This window comes from Cydia strobilella, chromosome 13 (genome assembly GCF_947568885.1).
Source record: "Cydia strobilella chromosome 13, ilCydStro3.1, whole genome shotgun sequence".
NCBI lineage: Eukaryota > Metazoa > Arthropoda > Insecta > Lepidoptera > Tortricidae > Cydia > Cydia strobilella.
The window spans coordinates 7450189-7476430 of record NC_086053.1 but is presented as its reverse complement, the minus strand read 5'-3'; the positions used below and the strand labels follow the sequence as shown (position 1 = coordinate 7476430).

Here is a 26242-nt window from a genome sequence, read left to right as displayed (position 1 = left end):
AGCATGCGGGAAGTCATCTGCCGAGGGTGTTGGCTATGTTCTATAGTCTGTGTATTAGCCATAGTTACCTGCCGGATGAGTTAATGTACACAATAGTTGTCCCGATAGTCAAAAACAAAACCGGAGATCCATCTGACATTAATAATTACAGACCCATCTCCCTGGCTAACATTATTGCTAAAATACTGGACGCTCTGCTTGATCAGCAGTTGGAAAAGCACTTAAGTATACATGATGCACAATTCGGCTTCAGGCCTGGCCTCTCAACTGAGAGTGCTATCCTCTGTCTCAAGCGGACCGTCCAGTATTATACGTCTAGAAAAACGCCAGTCTTTGCATGTTTCCTAGACTTATCTAAAGCCTTCGACCTCGTCTCGTATAAGGTCCTATGGCGCAAGGTTGAGGAAGTAGCAGGGCTACCGACAGAGGTAACTTCTCTTCTTAAATATTGGTACCATAACCAGAGAAACTGTGTGAGATGGGCGGGTGTTCTTTTGGGAGAGTATAGGTTGGAATGCGGGGTGAGACAGGGGGGGCTTACGTCTCCCCGGCTTTTCAACCTGTACATCAATGGTCTGATAGAGGAGTTGGGCGGCACCAATGTCGGCTGTTCGGTTGATGGAGTTTGTTTTAACAACATCAGCTATGCAGACGACATGGTGCTGCTCACGCCATCTCTCGGCGCATTGCAAAACTTGCTCGGTGTCTGTGAGAGGTATGCAGTGGACCATGGGCTCAGATACAATGCTAAGAAGAGTGAATTCCTAATCTTTAAGGCAGGTGCTAAGACGTACGAGGTTGTGCCACCAATTGCTCTATGTGGCACTCATTTGAACCGAGTGAAGCATTTTAAGTATCTGGGCCACTGGGTCACTGAGGACCTCTCGGACAATATGGACATAGAGAGGGAGAGGAGGGCGTTGTCCGTTCGCTGCAACATGTTGGCTCGGAGATTTGCAAAGTGTACTAGAGAAGTAAAGCTAACGCTATTTAGGGCATACTGCCAGTGCTTTTACACCTGCAATCTCTGGGTCAATTATGCCCAGAGGACGTACAGCGCACTCCGTGTGCAATATAATAACGCGTTTAGAGCGTTGCTGGGGCTGCATCCGAGGTGCAGTGCTTCGGGCATGTTTACGGAGGCGGGAATTGATGGCTTTCATGCGATCATGAGGAAGCGCTGCGCCTCATTGTTAGAAAGGATGCGCGGGAGCCCTAGCGGCCTTCTAAAGGTGTTTGCCGATAGGTGGGATTCACCCATGCAAAAACGATGGATCGGTCTTCACTCGACGTTTGTAAATTTTAATTTTAATTGGTAAACTTTAAATTTAATTTGGGATTGACATGTTTTATTATTATCGTTTTTTACTTCTATTTTTATTAGTTTAATCCATGATCCTATTAATTGATTTTATTTTTACCTATGTCTGACGTACCTAATTTTGCAATGCTAATTTTAAGTTTGAATTTTAGAATTGTCCAAATTAAAATGTTATTAAGTAATACTAACTCATTTTAGTTGTAGTATCTTAGTTTTTTAGTATTTAGTATTAATAATTTTAGTTTTAATTTTTAGTTAAGAACTTACTAACAATGCTATGGACCTATGAGTTGTCTGAAAATAAACGAATTTTATTTATTATTATTATTATAGTGAAATACTGGTTTCTTTTATACTAGACGCAACATTGTTATAACGTTTTTCTACTCGTGTACTTTTATCTGTCATTTACATAGTCGCGAACGTACATAAGGACATACATTATTTACTCCTTATAAAAGTCTATAGTCTATTGCCCAAAAAAGCACTTGTGTCGTTTTAGAGACATTATGACACGGTACGATTGTGCAGAGCAGCAGGTGCCACATGCCGATACATTGCTACCAACTTGACAAACGATTGAATGCATAAGTACGGTTTTTATTTAAAAAACAAATTTGTACCAAGTTCATTGCTACCAACATAATAAAAAATACCGTTTTTTGGTATCATCGCTATTGGAATGGAAGGTGGACGTATTAAGGGCCCTCCACACTCATGCGCGAATTACGGCGCGAAGCCGCGAACGTGAGTGTGGAGGCTAGTTCGCTAATCAGCGAAATCGACTCCACACTCGCGTTCGCGGCTTCGCGCCGCGTAGTCTGGAGCGCCCTTAAAAAAAACATAACCATAGACATTACTCGCTTGTTTTTACGTTTCCCGCCTTTTCTGGTGGACGCCATTATTTGTCACTCAGGCACTATAGAGATTGTCGCCCAGCAGTTTTATGATCCTTTTTATATTGGTAATAACATACTAGAAGCTTATACGGATTATCCTGAAAATGACCAATTTCGATTTTTTTAACTTTCATGCATTTGTTCTAGCAAATACCTACATTTTGATGCATAATTTTCACATTTTTGCTCTGATTTTGATTATTTTGATATCAGTATATGGCTTGAGACATCATCTTTAATTTTGTAGTACATTGCTTTAACGTCCGACTTTTGGTTTGGTTGAAAAACCCAAATAATAGAATTTTTTTTTTTCATCATTTTGATTTATTTATAAATTTCTCTTAAACTATTGTATATTTTGGTACATAGTGTATTAGTAAAATATATAATATTTTATTGGCTTTCGTTTAATACCCCACACGTGTATGTGCAATGCATAGTTTGGGTGCAAAATGCAATATTCGCAACGAGGCGGGAGTCATTTTGATGACGTCATTCCGCTGAAGTAGATGGCCGGCGCCGCTGTCTCCCGGCAGTTTTGGAGACCCAGTGCCATGCCCAACAGCATACTAAAATTTGGTAGCGGTTTCCGGATCTGAACTATCTCTTCGACCGTTTCCCATAACCCCATAAGGCATAGTACTATGATTAATTTAGCTATGTCTGGTTTAACATATGACAAGCGTCTAATTTATTTGGACGATTTGATCGTTTTCGGAAAAATGTAGATAATCACAATTCTAATTCATTGGACGTTTTTAAAAGATTGCGGAAAGTCAACGTAGTGACATCCAAGTGCGAGCTCTTAAAAAAAAGAAATATTGGATTTAGGCCACGTAGTGATCCAGAAAAAATAAGTGCATTAAAAAATTATCCAACACCGACTAGTTCAGACCAAGTAAAAAGGTTCGTTGCATTCTCTTATTATTACCGAAAAATTATTTGAAATTTCGCAGAAATAGCTTTTGAATCACTTATCACGTATAAAAATTTAAGAAAAAAAACCGACTTCAATGGGGGATGCCGTTGAAAGATTATTGTTGATTTAATCTGAAATGACTCTTAGATTCCAGACAATGAAATGAAAAAGCATTTTTTGCCAATTATGTAGAAAAGAAGGTAAAACCACCCACTTTTCTAGTAGCATTTCTTTTCTGTAAGGGTCGCAGTTCTAACCTAACCTAACCCACTTTTCTGATAGCAGTTCGGTTCTGTGAGGATCGCAGTTCAAACCTAACCTAACTCACTTTTCTAGTAGCATTTCCGGGTCCGAGTCTGTGTTCGGGTGTCCGGGTCCAAGTTTGGGTCCGAGTTCGGTCTGGTTCCGGGTCAGTCGGGGTCCGGGTTCAAGTACGGGTCCGAGTTCGGTCCGGGTCCGGGTCCGGGTCCGAGTCGGGGTCCAAGTCCAGATCCGAGCCCGGGTCCAAGTTTGGGTCTGGGTCCATAACGAAGAGAACAAATCGCCAAACGTAAACTGTGTGTCGTTAGTCGTTAAAGAGTTCCATTCTGATCATCATCAGCAGTTCCACTGCATCAAATGTCACTTTAATGTAGATGCTGGATTTGCTGACGAAAATACAAAATCACTATACGTATGCCTTTCACATTTGAGGAGTTCCCACGGTTCCTCATGGAGCCCGATCATCAGAACTCGAGCTTGACAAAAATGTGTCTTTAAAACTTAACTTGCTTAACAAACATAAATAGTGGAAGCCGCTCGACCCCAATTACAAAGAAAAACCGCAAATCGATGTACGGGTTAGCCGTTTGGCACACGCATACTAGAGGTCAAATTGTAGATTGTGTCACAAGGGAGGAAAATGACATATTTACGGCGAGGGCGTACAATTGAATCCTAAACGAAGCGAAGGATTCTATAATAGAATCCTGAGCGTAGCGAGGGATTCTAACATAGAATCCTGAGCGTAGTGAGGGATTCAAGTGTTAACGCCCAAGGTGAAAATAATTTTGCTACCATGTGACACATACTGCTTTTCACATCACCTATGAGGAAATTACATACTAACATATATTAGGTTTTAAAACATTATCATTTTAAGCAAAGATCGATACGGACAAAGTGCCAAAAATATGTGTACACGACCTTAGTATAGGTACATACTTCTGGCACTTTGTCCGTATCGATATTTTCAGACGTGACTGTAGTGACAAATTTAAAGTACCTACAGCTCATAATTATGTACCTAATATCTTTTCAAAAACAGCAGCAAACAATCAAAATGATACAATGAAAATCAAGTACATTATTTTTGTAGATTTTTCTGATAACAAATTAGCTCTTACCCCTTTGAACCAAATTTTCGGAAGAACACTATGAAGACTGATATCACTTACTTATATTTATTATTATTAGTGTCGTTACCGGGATGCTGCTTAAAACATCTGACACAGATGAAAAGGCCTATTATTATTGATTTAAACTAAGTATTTACAAATTTATACAGAATACAGAACCGCATAATGCTTTGTGAAATATTTGTACAATTTTTTTTAAATATAAACTTTTTAAATTGCAAAGACAAGTATGGCTGCGTTTAAGGAGACCTAAAATGTCAAAATAAAAGTTAAATTATTAAACTAAAGTTTTTTTACGTTTCTTTGTAAATATTACGCTAATTAATTAATTTACTTAATTTAAATATGATATTAATTAATTTAAAATACGTTAATAACATTTATTGTTTACAATTACAACAAAATATTATTTAAGTTAGAAAAATTGTATGCACGTAATCGATTATAAAGAAATTGTAATCGAGTATCGATATTTTCAGACGTGACTGTAGTGACAAATTAAAAGTACCTACAGCTCATAATTATGTACCTAATATCTTTTCAAAAACAGCAGCAAACAACTAAAATGATACAATGAAAATCAAGTACATTATTTTTGTAGATTTTTCTGATAACAAATTAGCTCTTACCCCTTTGAACCAAATTTTCGGAAGAACACTATGAAGACTGATATCACTTATATTTATTATTGTTAGTGTCGTTACCGGGATGCTGCTTAAAACATCTGACACAGATGAAAAGGCCTATTATTGTTGATTTAAACTAAGTATTTACAAATTTATACAGAATACAGAACCGCATAATGCTTTGTGAAATATTTGTACATTTTTTTAAATATAAACTTTTTAAATTGCATAGACAAGTATGGCTGCGTTTACGGAGACCTAAAATGTCAAAATAAAAGTTAAATTATTAAACTAAAGTTTTTTTACGTTTCTTTGTAAATATTACGCTAATTAATTAATTTACTTAATTTAAATATGATATTAATTAATTTAAAATACGTTAATTACATTTATTGTTTACAATTACAACAAAATATTATTTAAGTTAGAAAAATTGTATGCACGTAATCGATTATAAAGAAATTGTAATCGATTATCTGCATACTAATTTCATATGTCTTTGTGTCAATATTTCATACTGGCAACAAAATGTCCCTGAACAGAAAAGTGCCACTTTGGTCCCTCCTAGCAGGGAAGAAAAGTTCCCTTTTGGAATAGGTGATGCGAAAACAAAATTTTTGACCCGCAGTTCCTAAAAAAAAATTCCAGGGGCCCCCCCAAAGAAGGATACAACCTTGATATTTTGTGTCAAAAACTAAACAAACTAGTAGTTGGTAACTGATGAAAAAGCGCAGTTAAAGGGTTTAAGAGGTATTTCCCGTTGGATATATGGATATTACGTATCATTTTATGGGGCCTCCTTATGCGCTTTAACCAAAAAAGACGGGGGTGTGCGACCCATCGCAATAGGGAATACCTTTCGCCGACTCGTTGCGAAAATCGGGTGCCGAGCAGTAAAAGAAGAAACGGCAGGCTTCCTCCAACCTCATCAAGTAGGAGTTGGCACTCCCCTTAGGCTGCGAGGCAGCTACCCATGCATGCCGATCCTATACGAAAGCGCACGAAGACACGGATACCGTCATCGTAAAAGTGGATTTAAAGAACGCGTTCAACAGCGTCGAGAGAGACACGATGCTGAAGAACATTAAGAATCAAATTCCGTCTCTGTATCCATTCCTTTTCCAGTGTTACTCATCACCCAGCCATTTACTCTACAACGACTCTACGATATCGTCACAAGTCGGTGCCCAACAGGATGACCCGCTCGGACCGCTGATCTTCTCCTTAGCCATCCAGAATGTTATCAATACTCTAGACTCTTCATTAAACATATGGTATCTGGACGACGGCACCCTAGGAGGAAACCTAACGTCGTATTAAGTGACCTGCAAAAACTCATTTCAACTCTATCGTTCATCGGTATAGAACTTAACACCGGCAAATGCGAACTTTTTACATGCGGACCCGTTCGCTCGGGAATCCATCCCCAATTTCACATACCTTCTTCCAAATTTAAAAATAATAGACAAAACATCCTTCACTCTCTTAGGCGCTCCAATTTTTCATGAAGGTAGAAATTAATAATAAATAATAATAATAATAATAACATGACAATTCTACATGACATTAAAGCTCTCCAAGGGGCCTCTACGTGTTGGATCTATATCCCCACGCAAGCCTATCAAAAGACCGGGATGCATAGGCCCGTGATATCCAAGGAGATACAAATAATAATAATTAATAAATAAATTAATAATAATTAATAATAAATAATTTTTCATTTTTCATTTTTCATTTTTTTAAATTAGCACAGCCTTGAGTGGAAAAACTTCTAAATTAGCAGCATCACTTCCCGATCACCGAGCAACTGTCAGCACACACATCCCTTTTGTTGCTGCGAAACTGTTTTTCTATGCCCCGTCTAACCTACACCCTAAGAACATCCCCCACATGGATCTTCCAACAAGAAATCCACAACTTCGATTGGACTTAAAAAGGGGCTAGAGAATATCCTAAACATAAGCTGCAATGACACTCAGTGGACCCAGGCTACCCTCCCCGTCCGCCATGGCATCCGGCGAGCTGAAGACATCGGACTGATCGCTTTCATCGCCTCTGCTCACGCTACCAAGCAACTTGTCACTCAGATCCTCCAATTTAATGGTGACAATGCTGTTATTCCATCCCTAGACGAGGCCCTCACAGAGTGGTCAGTCCGATGCCTAAGCGGCGGTTTGCCGAAAAACCCGAAAAGCCAACGCCAATGGGACGAAATTCTTTGTAAAAAAAAAAGGAAATCTTAATTAATAACGCATCAGGTGCAGACATAGCCCGCCTCAAAGCCGTTATGACCCCTGAGTCAGCTGCCTGGCTGCATGCCCTCCCCTTTCCACATCTTGGCACCCTTCTTGACAATGACTCCCTTAGACTCGGGTGCCAAGTCTGTGAGCCTCACCCGTGTATTTGCGAAGCATCAGTAGAGGCCAACGGCCACCATGGCTTGAGCTGCCAACGCGCCGCGGGAAGATTCCCGCGACATCACGCCATCAATGACCTCATACGGCACGCCTTAGTCTCGGCCAATATACCTTGTATATTGGAACCCCAGGGCCTAAGCCGCACTTATGGAGGCCAGACGGACTTACACTAGTTCCATGGGTGAGAGGTCGCAGCCTACTCTGGGACGCAACTTGCGTTAGCACTTTTGCTCCCTCTCACTTAACCAACACGACGCGTGCAGCAGGCGGCGCTGCTGAAGCCGCCGCCAAACTCAAGCACGCCAAGTATAGCAACTTGGAGTTAGTGTATGAGTTCGTCCCGATAGCCGTAGAGACGGGTGGGACCTGGTGTGCCGAGGCCAAAGTGTTCGTTGCAGCCCTAGCCCGACGCCTAAGGGACCGCGGAGCCGATCCCCGTTCTGGTGAGTACCTGACGCAAAGAATTTCCCTAGCCATACAACGTGGTAACTCCGCCAGTATACTAGGGACCTTTGCTCCGGGCACTCACTGGAACAATTTTAGTTTTTAATTTAGTTTATTTTTAATATTAATATATTTTTATGATTAATATGTACCGTATCTGCAGTACAGTTCCATAAGTCTCGTAAAATAGGTATTGAAGTAGAACTGTGTCAGTTTGTAAAATTGAAAAAAAAAGTGTTAATGATATTATTTTCAAAATTGCAAAAAAATCAGCCATATCGTATCTGGAAGAGCCCAAACTTTGTATGTTTCGAAAATTATTTTTGTTTTAATTTAAAAAAAAGGGCCGAAATGTAATGATGTGATATATTTTTAGAATCGCCTCAAAAAGCCCTTTCGTATGATACCACACACGATAGGTTTTGGAAGGGAATTTTTTTTAGGAACTGCGGGACAAACATTTTGTTTTGACCTCTTGAGCCAAACGGCTAATCTGTACATCGATTTGCGGTTTTTTTGGTGAACTATGCGTTATTGAAGAGTTCCGTTCTGATCATCATCAGCAGTTCCACTTCATCAAATGTCACTTTTTTAAATGTAAATGCTTGATTTGTTGATGAAAATACTAAAATCACTATATATATGGCTTTAACATTTGAGGAGTTCCCTCGATTCCTCATGGATCCCATCATCAGAACAGCGTTTTAACAAAAACGGGACCAATCTGTATGTATATACTTACAATCAAAAAAATTTTTTTCAAAATTCAATGCAAATGCAATGCACGCGTTCAATGCATTTTTTGCATCCGTCGAGCGAGTCACCGGAGGGGAGGAGCCGCGCGGGCGGCCGGGTCCACGCACACTCAACCACAGAATAACTAATAGTACTACCGTACAGAAAATTCACTCCTTTACAATAGCCAGATTTAGGTACAAAATTATACCTACATTCGCCGCCTGCAAGCAAAATTGAAACTTATAACCGCGCACGAACCGTGAATCTTCTTTGCGCGCCGCAGTTTTATGACCGAGCTGCGAGTGTCGGCACGGGGTTGTCACTTGACAAGTTTTTGTACCTCTATACCTACTGATTTATTATTTTTAAGATAAATATGTAGAAATTACAAACGTAAACATAAAATTTTTAGCCGGAGATAGTATGTCTGATTCTCACGGAAGTAGGTATGCCACAGAAGTACTTATTCCTTTGAAAATATGTCGGTCAATGTAGTCCGGAATTTAAAAAAAATGTTTTTTCTGCTTCCTTGTTCTTCCGTTTATTCAGACATCCGTAAATCAGAACATTATTTCTTATACATATTAGATCGCAATTTAGGTTTCGAAGCCATTGCGTATTTTCAATTTTGCGCGAGCGGCAGCCCACTGCCATACACCTGCCCGGGCGGTGCGCCGGCCAAATATACCTAAACTGCGCAGTGACACCCCCCTGACTCAACACCATGTACCAGTACTTGCGACCGGTCGAGCCGCACGAAATAAAGGCGATCATACGAAACTTGAAAAATAAAGGTAGTTACGGCATTGACGAATTACCGCCTAAATTAATTAAAAGCTGTGCTGATGAATTAACCTTACCGTATTATTTGCTTGTAAATCAGTCGTTTTCTGATGGAATATTCCCAGATCAACTAAAAACTTCTATTATTAAGCCGATTCATAAAAAAGTGCTAAGTCAGATCCCAACAATTACAGGCCTATTGCCCTACTACCGACTTCGTCAAAGATCTTCGAACTAGCTATGTGCACACGCCTGAACTCATTCTGCGAAAAATACTCCATTTTTAATGAAAGCCAGAACGGTTTCCGACAAAACCGCTCAACTGTACTGCTCACCTATAAATATATACAAGAAGCGCTGAATATTATAAATGATAGAAAATACGCGGTCGGTATTTTATTTGATATGACGAAAGACTACGATCGAGTACAATATAAAATTCTCCTAGACAAGCTACACGAAATAGGTATAAGAGGTACAGCGCATAAATGGTTCACTTCGTACTTAGAGAACCGTAAACAATATAGCGGAAGCCGCTCGACCCCAATTTCAAAGGAATACCGCAAATCGATGTACAGGTTAGCCGTTTGGCACACACATACTAGAGGCCAAAACAAAATTTTTGACCCGCAGTTCCTAAAAAAATTTCGCTGCGGGAGGAGTGGTAAAACATTTTTTTTTGTATGGAAATTTTTTTTTTTAAACCTATCGAGTGTGGTATCAACCGAAAGGGCTTTTTGAGGCGATTCTAAAAATATATCACATCATTACATTTCGGCCATTTTTTTTAAATTAAAACAAAAATAATTTTCGAAACATACCAAGTTTGGGCTCCTCCAGACACGATATGGCTGATTATTTTTTTTGTACAATATACCACAAATGATACGTGATATCCTCATGTCTAACCCCAAGAAAGCAATTTTGAAAATAATATCATTAGCAATTTTTTTTTAATTTTTCAATTTTACAAAGTGACAGTTTTACTTCAATACCTATTTCACGAGACTTATGGAACTATACTGCAGATACGGTAACATATTAATCATAAAATGATACGTAATATCCATATATTCAACGGGAAATACCTCTTTAATCCTTTAACTGCGCCTTTTCATCAGTTGGTATAATTTGTTTAGTTATTGACACAAAATATCAAGGTTGTATCCTCCAGCTACGATATACCTTAATGATTTTTTTTGTACAATATACCACAAATGATACGTAATATCTTGATATCGAACCCCAAGAAAGCAATTTTGAAAATAATATCATTAGCAACTTTTTTTTAATTTTTCAATTTTACAAAGTGACACAGTTTTACTTCAATACCTATTTCACGAGACTTATGGAACTATACTGCAGATACGGTACATATTAATCATAAAATGATACGTAATATATATATATATCCAACGGGAAATACCTCTTTAACCCTTTAACTGCGCCTTTTCATCAGTTGGTATAATTTGTTTAGTTATTGACACAAAATATCAAAAGGTTGTATCCTCCAGCTACGATATACCTTACTGATTTTTTTTGTACAATATACCACAAATGATACGTAATATCTTGATATCGAACCCCAAGAAAGCAATTTTGAAAATGATATCAATAAGAATTGTTTATTGCCACATTATCAAGTACAAAAGAAAATGAAATAAAAGTACAAAAGAAAATAAAATAAAATTAAATAAAACAAGAATAAGAAAAAACAATTATTAATTTATAAGTAAGTACAATCAATTGGGCAAAGGGTTTCCAGTCTCAGCGTGTGCCGGGCCGAGATGCCCGGCGCTGGTTTTCGGACCGGTCCTAGACTAGGACGGCCGGAGGGTAGCATAATTATTAACTATATCAATTACAATGATAACATCTGTGCTCGTTATTAAGTACAATTGACGCTATGGTCATTAAAATAGAAACAATTGAAGATAATAATAACAAGTTAAATTACAAAATGGAAACTTATAACATAAGGAAACAACATGACATTTTAATAAAAATAATAACTAGACATTAGGAATGCTCGCGGTTATCTGAGAGATTAACAACTTTTTTTTAATTTTTCAATTTTACATGTGACACAGTTCTACTTCAATACCTATTTCACTAGACTTATGGAACTGTACTGCAGATACGGTACATATTAATCATAAAATGATAAGTAATATCCATATATCGAACGGGAAATACCTCTTTAACCCTTTAACTGCGCCTTTTCATCGGTTAGTATAGTTTGTTTTGTTTTTGACACAAAATATCAAGATTGTATCCTGCAGATACGATATATGTACCTTGCTGATTTTTTTTTGTACAATATACCATAAATAATACGTAATATCTTGATATCTAACCCTATTGAAGTAGGACTGTGTCACTTTGTAAAATTGAAAAAAAAAAAATTGTTAATGATATTATTTTCAAAATTGCTTTCTTGGAGTTAGACATGAGGATATCACGTATCATTTGTGGTATATTGTACAAAAAAAAACAGCCATATCGTGTCTGGAGGAGCCCAAACTTGGTATGTTTCGAAAATTCTTTTTGTTTTAATTTAAAAAAAATGCCCGAAATGCAATGATGTGATATATTTTTAGAATCGCCTCAAAAAACCCTTCCGTATGATACCACATACCATAGGTTTTGGAAAAAAATGTTTTTTTTCCATACAAAAAAATGTTTTACCACCGCAGCGAAATTTTTTTAGGAACTGCGGGTCAAAATTTTGTTTTGGCCTCTAGTATGTGTGTGCCAAACGGTTAACCTGTACATCGATTTGCGGTATTTTTATACGAACGGGTTAGACTAATACGTCGAGATACAATACCTAGACCACAAAACTGGAATGATCGACAATATTAAATCGGACTTCCAATCAGTCAAGCATTCCATTCCCCAAGGATCGTGTATCGGATGCTTATTATTTTTAATATATATAAACAATCTTCCTAGTAATCTGAATGACCTATGTGTACTCTTCGCGGACGATATTTCGATCGTCTTGTCAGAACGACGAAAATTTACAAAATAACATAACTAATACACTGACAAAACTGACATACTGGTTGACTGACCATAATTTGGATATAAATTTTTCAAAAACCAAAATTATGCAATTTAGACCATACCAAAAAGACGCGTTGGATATAAATTACTCATTTAACGGACAAACAATAGAATGTGTAGATACATTCACCCTCCTTGGTTTAAATATTGATACGCACATTCATTGGAAATCACATATCCATATTTTTTAGGAACTGCGGGTCAAAATTTTGTTTTGGCCTCTAGTATGTGTGTGCCAAACGGTTAACCTGTACATCGATTTGCGGTATTTTTATACGAACGGGTTAGACTAATACGTCGAGATACAATACCTAGACCACAAAACTGGAATGATCGACAATATTAAATCGGACTTCCAATCAGTCAAGCATTCCATTCCCCAAGGATCGTGTATCGGATGCTTATTATTTTTAATATATATAAACAATCTTCCTAGTAATCTGAATGACCTATGTGTACTCTTCGCGGACGATATTTCGATCGTCTTGTCAGAACGACGAAAATTTACAAAATAACATAACTAATACACTGACAAAACTGACATACTGGTTGACTGACCATAATTTGGATATAAATTTTTCAAAAACCAAAATTATGCAATTTAGACCATACCAAAAAGACGCGTTGGATATAAATTACTCATTTAACGGACAAACAATAGAATGTGTAGATACATTCACCCTCCTTGGTTTAAATATTGATACGCACATTCATTGGAAATCACATATCCAAAAATTTGCCAGTAAACTTTCGACATTCTTATATGCTCTAAGAGAATTAAAACGATCAACGAACTTCGAATGCGCTCTAGCGGCTTACTACGCATACGCCTTTTCGTGGCTTAATTACGGGATAATCCTTTGGGGAAACAGTACAGATATAGAAGAAATATTCATATTACAAAAAAATGCATACGAACACTAGCTAATATTACGGTACCAGACAGTTGTAGACCCTATTTTGTTCAATATAAAATCCTGACATTAACATCAATCTACATATTCGAGATTTTAAGTTCGTTAGGAAATATCCTCATTTTTTTCCAAAATTTGCCGACCGTCCTCGACGATACGAAAGTAGATACAAGCACAACCTGGCACCACCCGAACGTTTAGAACTACACCTACACAAAACAAGCCCAAAAATGATGGCCATTAAAATATATAACAAACTCAGCGACGATATTAAACTTCAGACATCAGATAAACATTTTAACAAACTGTTGAAGAACTTATTAGTTAATAAATGCTACTATAAATTGAATGATTTCTTGGAAGATAAAAATGATCACGTACGTTACGTATGTTATTATCACGTATGTTATTAGTTTTAATTGATTTTAATGTTAAGGTTAATGATCACGAATGGTATTATTTTTAATCGAATTTAATGTTAATGATTAGTTTTAATTATTACTCACATTATTATTTTTATTCCATTTATTTTTTACCAATTCTTATTAAACATTGCGTGACATACAAATTCTTAATCTTGACATTCTTGACATAACTATTAAATAAACTAATATACCCAAAATAATATATATAAATGTAGGGTATATGTAGTACCCTACATTTTCAATGTTAAATTTAATTGTTAATAATATCTCCAAGACATTAATAAATTTGTTGCAATATAATTTTAAATTACAATCTCTTAACCATTGTCATAAGACCTAGTCTATGTAATGATTACATTAATACTAATACCTAGCATACTTTAGATTTAAGACTATTGCTGTGCCCTACCAGGGTCCATGTGAAACCCACTATGTATGTACCACCAAATGTAAACCATGGATGCAATAAATAAATTATGAATTATGAAATGGGTCCAGAAATGACGGAGTTATGGAGTAACAAACATAAAAAAAAACAACCGAATTGAGAACCTCCTTTTGAAAGCTTGAAGTCGGTTAAAAAAGCAACATTTAATTGGGATAATAACTGTCAGAATTCTCTTGAAAAACTTAAGAGGCCGTAGTCGATTTTGGAGCAAAAATGTAAAATTGATAGATTTAGTCGTTGAAATTATACACGTTTCGTTACGTAATATCTAAATAACAAGTATTGATTTCTATTAGCACGTCTTCTCATCTTGCCTTTTAATAATGAGGTCGCGAGCGTGCGTCACCGGTAATGCATGAAGAGAAGGGGCAGTTTTTAAAAATTCATCAAAAAATCATGGTGGTAAATTATACAAATTGATGTATAAGTATAATTTCAGCAAATGTTGTAGATTGCTTAAGTATCAAAATTACGTTGAAATTAAGTCGATTTTCAGAGAAATTGTCACTTGTTTTGAAGTAATTTCTGGAGAAAATTGATTTCGTCTAACTTTCATTTACACTACTTCAAAGTCATAATAATAAAAATGTACTCGTAGTCTGATAAACGTCAAGTACAGGATATGTGTAATACAAAATTACCATGTTTAGCAGTCCAAACTTTACGAAATTTACAAATAAGAGCGACAAAATCAGTGCTTTACGCGCGTTTACCTAAACGTCCATCAGAAAAGCAAACATTACTAATTTAGTGAGTCTGTTTTCAAAAAACTGATCTGATAAAAGGTAAGATAAGAAGACGTGCTAATAGAAACCAGTACTTGTTATTTCAATTAGGTAACAAAAGGTGTAAAATTTCACGGACTAAATCTATCAATTTTACATTTTTGCGACTAAAATCGACACCGGCCTCTTAAACAGCTGTTATTGTTTAGCGAGGTTTAGAGTTTAGACTAGCAAGAACTTGCATGCAATTCTCATTACATTGCGGTATCTGATCAAACTTTTGAATGCAGTTTACCTTAGTAGTCAGCAATGTCACGTAAATTGCATGCAAGTTCTTGCTAGTCTAAACCTCGCTTTACTTGTTTGTCCTTGTCGCAGTCTCACTTTTTTTTTATTCCCCACCGTAAATTTGTATGGTTTATGGTGGGCTACAAATCTACTCGACCAATCATATTGTCGCATTGCGTATGTTCTGTTTCTGTCCCTCACGGGCGCACACGTATAGCTGATCTATGTAATCCTAGGTCTATGCAATACCCAGATTTATCAGAAAACAACACATTTATTTTACAAACTGATGCGTCAGCATACGCACTTGGATCTACTTTAAGTAATTTTGATAATATGCCAGTAGCATTTGCCAGTAGAACAGTAAATAAAGCCGAAAAACACGATCCGACCGTAGATAAAGAGCTACTTGCCATAGTATGGAGCATAAACCATTTTAGGCCTTATTTATATGGGCGTAAGTTCATAATTAGAACGGATCATAAACCATTAGTTTATTTATTTAGCATGCGCGATCCCTCAAGTCGATTACTGAAGTTCAGGCTAGCGCTAGAGGAGTACGATTTCAAAATCGAGTATGTAAAAGGATCAGATAACGCACCGGCCGATGCATTGTCTCGTATTTGTATAAATAGCGATGAATTAAAGGAAATGAATGAAAGTATTAATGTAATGACGAGGTCACAGTTTAGGAGGGCTTCTGCTACTTGCGTAAATGTAAAATTCGGCGTTTTTCACTGTCGGAATTGTTATAATCGGAATTATGTGGTTCGGAATTTAAAATTTCGGAATTATGTAGTGTACCCATTATTAACAAATGATTTACCGTCCCTACTGATATCTTTTGCTGCATAATGTTCTATGTTAATTTAAAATATATAACCACCAACATACAAATCCACGCGTACGAAGTCGCGGGTAACAGCTAGTATATTATAAATAAATAAAATACGCTGAAAATAAGTATTGTTACCGCGCGTCGGTAACAGGCATATTATTAGAACACAGGAAAAGTAATTTCATCGTTTTTAAAAATTCATCCATTCCGAATTGACGTTATTCCTATTTTAAATATCCCAATTTTTAAATTTCCGAATAACGATATTCCGAATATATTGTTAAAGTTCGTTTTCTTGAGGGTCGCAGTTCCAACCTAACCTAACCCACTTCTGGCAAGAGTTCGTTTCTGAATACCGAATTACTCAAACGAAACGTGTCTTCATTTGAATATCACGAATTTCATTTTTCCGACCTTACAAAAGACCGAATTTCTGAATACCGAATTACACAAACGAAACGTGTCTTCGTTTGAATAACACGAATTTCATATTTCCGACCTTACAAAAGACCGAATTTCTGAATTCCGAATTATTTTGTTTCCGATCGGACAATGGTTTTTCGGAATTTAAGAATTCGGAAAAACATTTTTTCGGAAAAGTGTTAAATCGGAACTTTAAGCTTTCGGTAAAATGACAATCGGATTTTAAATAATATTTAAAAACGCTTAAATTACTTTTCTTGTATTCTAATAACATGCCTTTATACAAAGACTGAAGTCCTGTACTCAAAAAAAGGTTTGATCTCCATACAAACTTTCAACCTCTTTTTTACCACCTTGGGGGATGAATTTTTAAAAACGCTGAAATAAGTGTTCTTGTATTTTAATAATATATATTTTAAAGAAGTTGCTAGCTTAAAATAAAACTTGAACCCCATACAAACGTTGGACCCTCATGTCATCCCCTTAGGGGATGAATTTTGAAAAATCCCTTCTTAGTGGATACTAACGTTATGAAAACTACCTATAGTGAAAAATTCAGCTCTCTAGGTCCAACGGTTTGGGCTGGGCGTTGATTTAAGTGAGTTAGTCAGTCAGGACTTGTACGTTTATATATGTAATATAGATGTATATTTTTTCTATTCTTACATTAACAGTAGGTTTTTATTGATTACGACGTTTAAAGGAAACTAATATTAACACTCATCAATAAGTTAGTCATGAATTGGAACAAGTATAAATTAAAAAAAAATTGGAAAGTGAAAAGCACTAGTTCGCGAAAACCAACTTTCCGCACGCTAAACTGCTTTAAGTAGCACTTTTTGAGCAATAGGGAATATTACGCGAAACTCTGCGCAGAGGGCGCCACTGGGATACCGCCGTTTAGCCAAAATATTTTTCGCCAAATTTCACTTCCCAACAAACTTATGGCATCAGTTTCATTTCCCAAATGAAATTTTAGCAAGTTTTTTACTTCGCAACCATTTCATTTCCCAACCCCATATTGCGAAATGAAAATGACGTACTAGGTTGGGTTAGGTTAGGTTGGATTATGAAAATTTGCGCAATGAAATTTTGCCAAATGATAATTTGCGTAAAATAGTTTGGGAAGTAATACTTTGGGAAACGATTTTTGGCAATACATTAGTAAACCGGCGCCACTACCACAATCTGAGGGTCTATCGCGAAACAAGAAAATCGAAATTTCATTATCTAACATCTCTGTCACTCTTGCATATTTGAGCGATAAAGAGGCAGATAGCGAAATTTCGGATTCGCGTTTCCCGGTAGGTACTCTGTAAACAAACCGCCTTGATGCATCAATGTCATATTTTATTATGTCTGAAAACTTGTCAAAAAACTGTTAGGAGTATGCCAGGAAACGAATGCTCTAAAAAAGTTATAGAGGGAAATGCTTGGAACACAATTTTTGACTTCATAGCTTCGTTTGGACTAGTTAGGAGGTGAACATATCAAAAGTCCCCGCCCATAACCCTGGTGCCCGGGAGGAGAGGGGGGTTTGAAGGTTCCATTTTTCGGTTTTTCGATTATATCTCGGACACTATGTGTCTGAGCGACATGGCCACTTATACAAAATGAAAAGTGATTTAATTTGTTACAAGTTTTCAGTCAAGTTTTTCGATATCTTGTATAGTTTTTGAGATATCCGCTCTTGAAGGTTTATTTAGGGCTCTTACTTTTACCTTGATTATCTACATTAGTGAAGCTGCTAGGCCGGGTTTGTTATCGTTTTCGTATAAATCAGGGGTGCTGAATTCATTTAGAATATTTTAGAAGAAAGCTCCGTTTTTGGGACATGGTGTTTTATACCTTTTTTGTGTAGAACTTAAGCCTTTGTTTCGCTATACACAGTATTCACATTAAACACAGATTTTCCGAGAAAAACAGAAAACCCAAAAAAAGACATACTTTTCAAGATGGCGTTTGATCCCCGTGGTCCCCGAAGCTCTAATTTTATGACACGCAAACAGGGATCCCTGAAATTGTAGGTGTCAAATTTCATTACTGTCACTATTGTTTAAACCCATTTAAGACTTAAAATCTGTTTTTGCAGTCACATTTTTAAGTCCTTAATATTTTTCCTACATTTATTTTAGTAAATTTGTATTGCATAGCAATCGTGTACCAATTATGGATCTACTGATGTATATTTCATTGAAATCCACTCGATAGTTTAGGCGCTAGAAGTAAAAATATGATTTAATATTCGGCATCCTCTCAAGGCGGCGGATTGTTCTTTAATAAAACAAGTGTAAACAGGTTGTGAAAGGCAAGAGGAATCTACCGATACCTCATTTTAAAAAATCCGTCCTGTATCCTGAGCTACAGGGTGTACTGATTATCAGCATTTAAACCCATAACACCATAACCCTACTTTCTATTTAGGTCGCAGTCGAGTAAAATTTTGATATTGGGGTATAACGTGTACAAATGTATAGACAAAAGTGGAATTCATATTCCTACAAGTTTCCTATTAAGAGAATATCCCCTGAAAGGGTATAAGCGCTAAATCTGGATTCAGCTATTAAGTAAGTACCACCAACGCTATCCATATCCCTCCGTATCCGTTGACCACGAACGCTGTAAAGGGTTCGAAACGTCGGGATGTATTATTAATTCAGTATACGCGATATAATCCGTTTTCATAGTTTTATTTCATAAACTACATTAGATTCAGTGACATGCAAACATAGAATCGGATATAAATATGGGACTCACCTTTAAAAACCTGTAGACCCGTTAAAAACCACTATTTTTTTATAGAATATTTGAAGAGCCAAATCGCACGTGCCCACAACGAATTTCGTCGAAAACAAAATGGCCACGTAATTCAGAAAGCATTCGGTGTATTAACACCGTCTGTGGTGAAATTATGAACAATATTTTTCGCTATCTGGACATCAATGGCACTCTAGTTAATAATGTAAAACATGGAGGATATTTCGTTTAGTTAAAATTTCTCGCAGTCGAAATTGTCTCTCTGCACCTTACCTTCTAAACTATTCACAGTATAGTAACGAAAATTTGTATAAAAATTAAGCATATCATTTACAATACTTGTGTATTAACAAAAATAAAATAGGCCGCTTAGTTGTATGACAATTAATTCTATTTCAGTTTTCTTCACCTACACCCGGGTCAACTTTGACATCTGATAACATAAAAACTAGAACGTTTTGGCAAGCCGGAGTTCTTGTGAGCTTCTTAAAGCGATTAGAACTATGCATTTTTCAAATAAAAACTGAATGAGACAAAATGAGGGTTTTAACACACTGTGTACCGTGAAAAACGAAAATCAAAATTTCTTTATCTGCCTCTCTATCGCTTGAGAGCGATCGTATAGAGGCAGACAATGAAATTTAGATTGTTTTTCGCTGTAAGCCCTCTGAATATGAATTTCATAGAATTTTTTTAACTTCACTCAAGATTTTTTATTTTTTTATTAGGGTAATAAATTATTCTTTGTATAGTTTAATAAATACAAAAATAATACTTTTTGTTTAGTATTTTTAAGCAACAAAATATACATAAGTATCATGATTGCATCTTCCGTATTCAGCAAAACACAGTGGTAGTGTAGATTATAGGAACTACTATAGGCCTACCAGTTCTACCATTTATCTCAGGCGGTTGATAAAGTAGTTGCGCGATAATTTTCTAGTAGAAAGTAATTATACTTTTGGGACTAAAACTATTTTTTTATTATTACATTTCTACTTCCTGTCAGTAGTTGACCATTGCGTTAACTGCTTACCAACCGCCTTAGTTAAAATATCAATATCTTCGTCCGACCGAAAACGGATACATGTAGTTCTGTTTTGAGTGTTTTACGAAAATTGATATAAATTAGATATCTTATATTGCAATGTAAATGCAATATTAACAATTTGCGATTAAGATAGTGGCCAAAGCCGGGTGAGTAGGCGAATTGTATAGAATACGTGACTAAAATCCGCTTGGCAAACTTAGTATGTTAAAACAAAACACATGATTAATATTACGAAGCCCAGATCTTATATCATAATGACACACAGTTAATAACAAGGTGCATAATAAAACCATTTGGGGCCGCCGCCAGGGACAGTGACAATGAAATAATCCATGTTTCACTGCAATCCACAAATCCGATAATGTAGACACGCACACTGTCACATTTTTATTATCACTTCACTGAGTCACTTTCATTTGGAAATTCACGCACTGCAATCCAAGGTAATCACTGCAATCCTTGCAAATCCTTGAGCTCCGACGTTGCGCTCACTGTCTAAACGGCGGCGGCACCGATTGTGCGAGGACATAAAGAACATGCCACTGTTTAAGCTCAAATTACCACAACATTGCAATATAAGCGTCTTGAGTGAGGCCCATTGTGGATACTATGATGCCAGGGTTCAGAACACGAAAAACAGGTGACCGACACCGTCAAAAGGCAGGTCACTAAGAAGATTTTAGGTCATCTGCACGTATGTAATTAAATTACGTAAAGCTTCCATGTATACTAATTTATTTACATCATGTTTCCCATGTTTTTAAATAAGAACGTTCACACCGGATATGTATTCGTACAGCTCGTGGTGTTGTGGTGTAGGCCACACGACACGAATCGGAAAATCACAGGGAATCAGAGCCGTGCTGCATACGCATCTGGTGTGTATTGACTTTTACTATCGTGACATTTTTGTTTTTGGAAGGTTAGTGACCCCGGTCAATTTCGCCTGTTCAGGAAGGAATACGATGATAGTTTTTTTGACAGCACCAGTTTTCTAGCAACATGGTGATAATATCACGAAGTATGTCTACTTCGTAGAAAACAGGTAGACTTCACACGTGAACACATCATTATCTCGGTTGCAAAAATGACTAAACAGTACTCAAAGATTCGTAAACTAAGCAATAATAAATTACTTTGATTTTATGTATAATTTTAGGCGTTTGCTGTTGTCTTAGAAAAAATATTGTCTGCAAAGGTATAATACAGTAATCGCCTGAAAATAATACGGGGTTCGCTTACGTCAAATCCGGTAGTTTTGATTTTTTGCAGACTTGTTTATGATGTTGGCCCAAGTCTTGTATTGTAGCAAATTTAGTCTACTTTAAAAACGTCCTGAGGAGGTACTATCAAAAACTAGTCCTTTAGGGTTATAATCGCCCAAACCTAAAAAAAACCGAAATGTTCGCGCTACATTCGATTTTTGACAAAGTTGCGTTCAGCGCTCGAAACAAATTTGCAAAAATGTATAAAGTTACTGGATTAGTACATTTATTAAATCACATTTTCAATCGGGTCTATCGCGAATTTATTTTGTTACCTTTATTTACCGACGTTTCGACACAGTACATTTTAGTACATAATTAGCTTATAATTCTCGGGCCTGTCTTTACAAAACTCAACTTCGTGTCGTTTCTTCGGCCTTTGAATTTTAAATACCCTTATTACGTACCTCCTGTTGCACAAAATACTATTTCAACCGCGATAATGATGTCTGTTTATGTATCTATCATTTTAATTCGAAAAATAATATTTGGCCTGTTGCCATGTAACGAGGTGTCACTAAAATTACATAAATAGTCCAATAGAGCCCCAGGTTTAAAATGGAACAAAACCACAAAATAAAATGTTTCGCTTTGATAAAGATAAAACAGATGACCTTTTCATCTAAATACATACGTGCATTTGACGCTCAAGTTCGGTTTTACAAAGATCCGTTGATCCGAGATGTCATTCCAATTATTTTTGACTTTATTTATGAGAAATAAGAAATCACGGAGCTTTATAAAACTGGGCTTTGATCTCAACCTACAGTTGAAGCCGTACGTTGCATATGTCCCATTGTATGGTAATAGAACAACATATCTATAGGAACGTTGTATGTAAAGTACGGCATGAACGGAGAGACCAATAACGCTGATTTTGACGATGCTAGTTAAGTTTAATGTTGACTGTACTGTTATAGTGTGTTGGCATTTCAGAGAGACTAGCATCGTCTAACTAAAGACCGAACCACCGCAGTGTGTGCAAAGATATCTGTCATATCATAATATTTTTATACATTACAACTGGCGTTTGCAAGCACGTCTATGTGCAGGAAGCCAATGACGTGCAGCAGAACACTTCTGATGTGGTTCGACCTTAAATCAGGCTATAAAACGTTTAATAATGACGATTGCACTTACGATAGATGGTACCGCGAAGTGGAGGGTGGGTTGGGCGCTGAATTCACGGAGGACGAAGAACCTGAGTATCCGGAGCCGGCGGGTGACGAGCCGGCCGAGGGCGCTCCGGCCGCCGTCGGTATCGCGGCCGGCTCGTAGTACTCGGTGGTAAGGGTGCGGTCGTCGAGCACGTGCTCCGCGTTGTGGGCCTTCGATGCGGACTTAATGTCCATAAAGGCCACTGTGGCACAAATACCGCACCCAGTAATCGCGCTCCCGCCCGCCAGCGCGCTTGCGTTCTCCGTTCGACCCAGCAACTTGACATTTTGGACTCGGCCATAGCTGCGGAAAAGAAATTTGTATTTGATTTAAAAAAAACTACATTAAATTAAGCTCTATATAAATATGCAAAACAATATATCATAATACATGTGATTTAATATGTGTTCAAACCGCGAAAGTTTTAAATGTTATAATATATCAAAAGTATGGGACAACCCGAAAAGGCTGTTAGATGTGAGATACGTTATATATGGTCGACCTTCACCGTTACGTCTGACGGATGAAACTTATTTTTATGAAAGAAAATATGTTCCTGAACATAAATAAATAGAATTTTTTTTTTTTCAAATTTCACCGATTTGTCTGACGAACGAAATAAGTTCCAATGGAAAGTATACAACTTCTACAACATGAATAAATTATATTGCCTATGTTTTTCCGGTCACTATTATGAGGTTGCCGTGTTTAAACAGGTGAGTTAAAATCGATAATTGCACCCATCTGTCTGACGCTTGAATTATATATCAAAATAATGGTAATTTTATTGCGAATACAATGATATAGGGTTGCCAGGCTTTTAAAGAAAATAAGAAGGAAAGACTTTAAGCGATAACTCAAAAACGGCTTAACTAATCACGATCGTTTTAACTATTTTCGAATGTGTTTATTAATCACTATTTTTGTGATTTTTTTTCATAATTTTTGGATGGAAGGTTCAAAAGTTAAAAGGAAAAGCCCTTTTTTTTTTTCTTTCTAAATAATTATTTCCGAAATGATTCACTTTATCAAAAAAAATTGTTTAAAGACCCCAATTTATTTTAAAATACCTATCCAACGACACCCCACACTATAGGGTTGAAACGATAAAAAAATTGTAACACACATTTTGTTTCTTTCAAAGCGATTATTTCCGAAAATATTCACTTTATCAAAAAATGTTTTTCTAAAATCCCGATTTATTTTAAAAGACCAATCCAACGACATCACACATCATAGGGTTGAAACGAAACAAAAAATCCTTACATACATTTTGTTTCTTTCGAGGCGATTATTTCAGAAAATATTCACTTTATCAACAACAGATTTTTGAAAACCCCTATTCATTTTAAAAGACCTATCCAACAATATCCGGTACTATAGGTTTGAAATGAAAAAAAAAAAATCCTCACATACATTTTGTTTCTTTCGAAAATATTCACTTTATCTAAAATTGATTATTGAAGACCCCTATTCGTTTTAAAAGACCTATCCAACAATATCCGGCGCCATAGGGATAAAGTGAATATTTTAGGAAATAATCGCTTCGAAAGAAACAAAATGCGTGTAACAATTTTGTTATCGTTTCAACCCTATAGTGTACACCCCACACTATAGGGTTGAAACGATGGATAGGTGTTTCAAAATAAATAGGGGTCTATAAACAATATTTTTTGATAAAGTGAATCATTTTGGAAATAATTATTTAAAAAGAAAAAAAAATGTTTTTCCTTCTAACTTTTGAACCATCCATCCAAAAATTATAAAAAAAAATAGTGCTTAATTAAGCACATTCGAAAATAGTTAAAACAATCATGATCAGTTAAGCCGTTTTAAAATTATCGATAAAAGTCTTTCCTTCTTATTCTCTTTAAAAGCCTGGCAACCCTTATTTGTGACCGGATTTTTGTAGGCAACCCTATACCATTGTATTCGCAATAAAATTATCATTATTTTGATATATAATTCAAGCGTTAGACAGATGGGTGCAATTATCGATTTTAACACCTGTTTAAACACAGTAACCTCATAATGCACACTATGTCTTTAAATGCTGGCTTAAATTAAAATGTATAATTAGAAATAGTAAAAAGTTTGTTGTATATATTTAATGAATAAAAAAAAAAAATATATAAAAAAAAATAGTGACCGGAAAAACATAGGCAACCTAATTTATTCATGTTGTACAAGTTGTATACTTTCCATTGGAACTTATTTCGTTCGTCAGACAAATCGGTGAAATTTGAAGGAAAAAAATATTTTCAAAAATTTATTAAAAATAGCCTTGACCATATTTCTTTAGGCAACTCTATTTATTTATGTTCAGGAACATATTTTCTTTCATAAAATATAAGTTTCATCCGTCAGACGTATCGGTGAAGGTCGACCATATCCCAAGTAACATTAAGAGCAAATTTTAAGGGATAGAAGAGATTTATATAAGCGCCTTTTTACTCTTTAGGTGTTTTTAGTGCTCTAAAAATAGGAGTTAATAGCCGGCTATAACCTCGTTTTAACCCCGGATTGGGCACAAATTTTATCACCTAAAGATTTATAACAGTGCTACAGTAGGGTTAGCAGATAAAAAAAGAGACATATGAGCGGTATAGTGGAGCTACAATAGTGATAATTAATTCTTTAGGAGCTAAATGGGTTGCATATGACTACAAACTGTCTGAACAACAACATAGAATGAAATATCTAAGCCCATAAGTGAATTTGGGACTATTGATATAACTTGTACATGCGTGGATATATGTTTGCGAAAATAATTACACTGTGAATTACTATATATATTATTAACAAATAATTGAATTGCCTGTTATCCGATGCGTATTTACCTAAGTCAATTATTCTATAATATGTGTTTCGTCGTATTTATTTTATGAAAAAAAAAATACAATTTAGGTTATTCCATGATTTTAGTACAGTACTAATAGTGTAAAAACAAAAGTGATTAAAATATGAATTTTAGGTAATGGTTTCGTCCTAATTTTTAATTTCTATTCTGCACTTAGACACCAAAAAATGGCGCTATAGCTTTAGCCTTTAAGTTAGACTCTTTTAACATCTGAAGATATATTTAAGTCTACACCAACTCTTTATGCACGTCTTCTCATCTTGCCTTTTAATAATGAGGTCGTGAGCGTGCGTCACCGGCTCACCGGTAATATATGAAGGGGCATTTTTTTTAAATGATCAAAAAAATATGGTAGTAAGTTATACAAATTGATGTATAAGAACAGTTTCAGCAAATGTTGTAGATTGTGTAAGTATCAAAATTACGCTGAAATTAAGTCGATTTTCAGAGAAATTGTCACTTGTTTTGAAGTAATTT

At 36.1% G+C, this 26242-nt stretch overlaps 2 protein-coding genes across 7 annotated transcripts in view; one reads left to right on the top strand and one right to left on the bottom strand.

Moving 5' to 3' along the window:
* LOC134746681 (transcription initiation factor TFIID subunit 11) overlaps window positions 1-26242 on the top strand; it is a 198677-nt gene that overhangs the window by 81984 nt on the left and 90451 nt on the right. The window lies entirely within an intron of this gene.
* Window positions 1-26242, bottom strand: part of LOC134746624 (protein split ends) — a 179252-nt gene that overhangs the window by 106960 nt on the left and 46050 nt on the right. For all 6 annotated transcript variants that reach the window (XM_063681052.1, XM_063681053.1, XM_063681056.1 and 3 more), the window contains exon 2: window positions 22888-23208. In XM_063681052.1, coding sequence (XP_063537122.1) covers window positions 22888-23208 — 321 coding nt within the window. The remainder of the gene's footprint in view (window positions 1-22887; window positions 23209-26242) is intronic.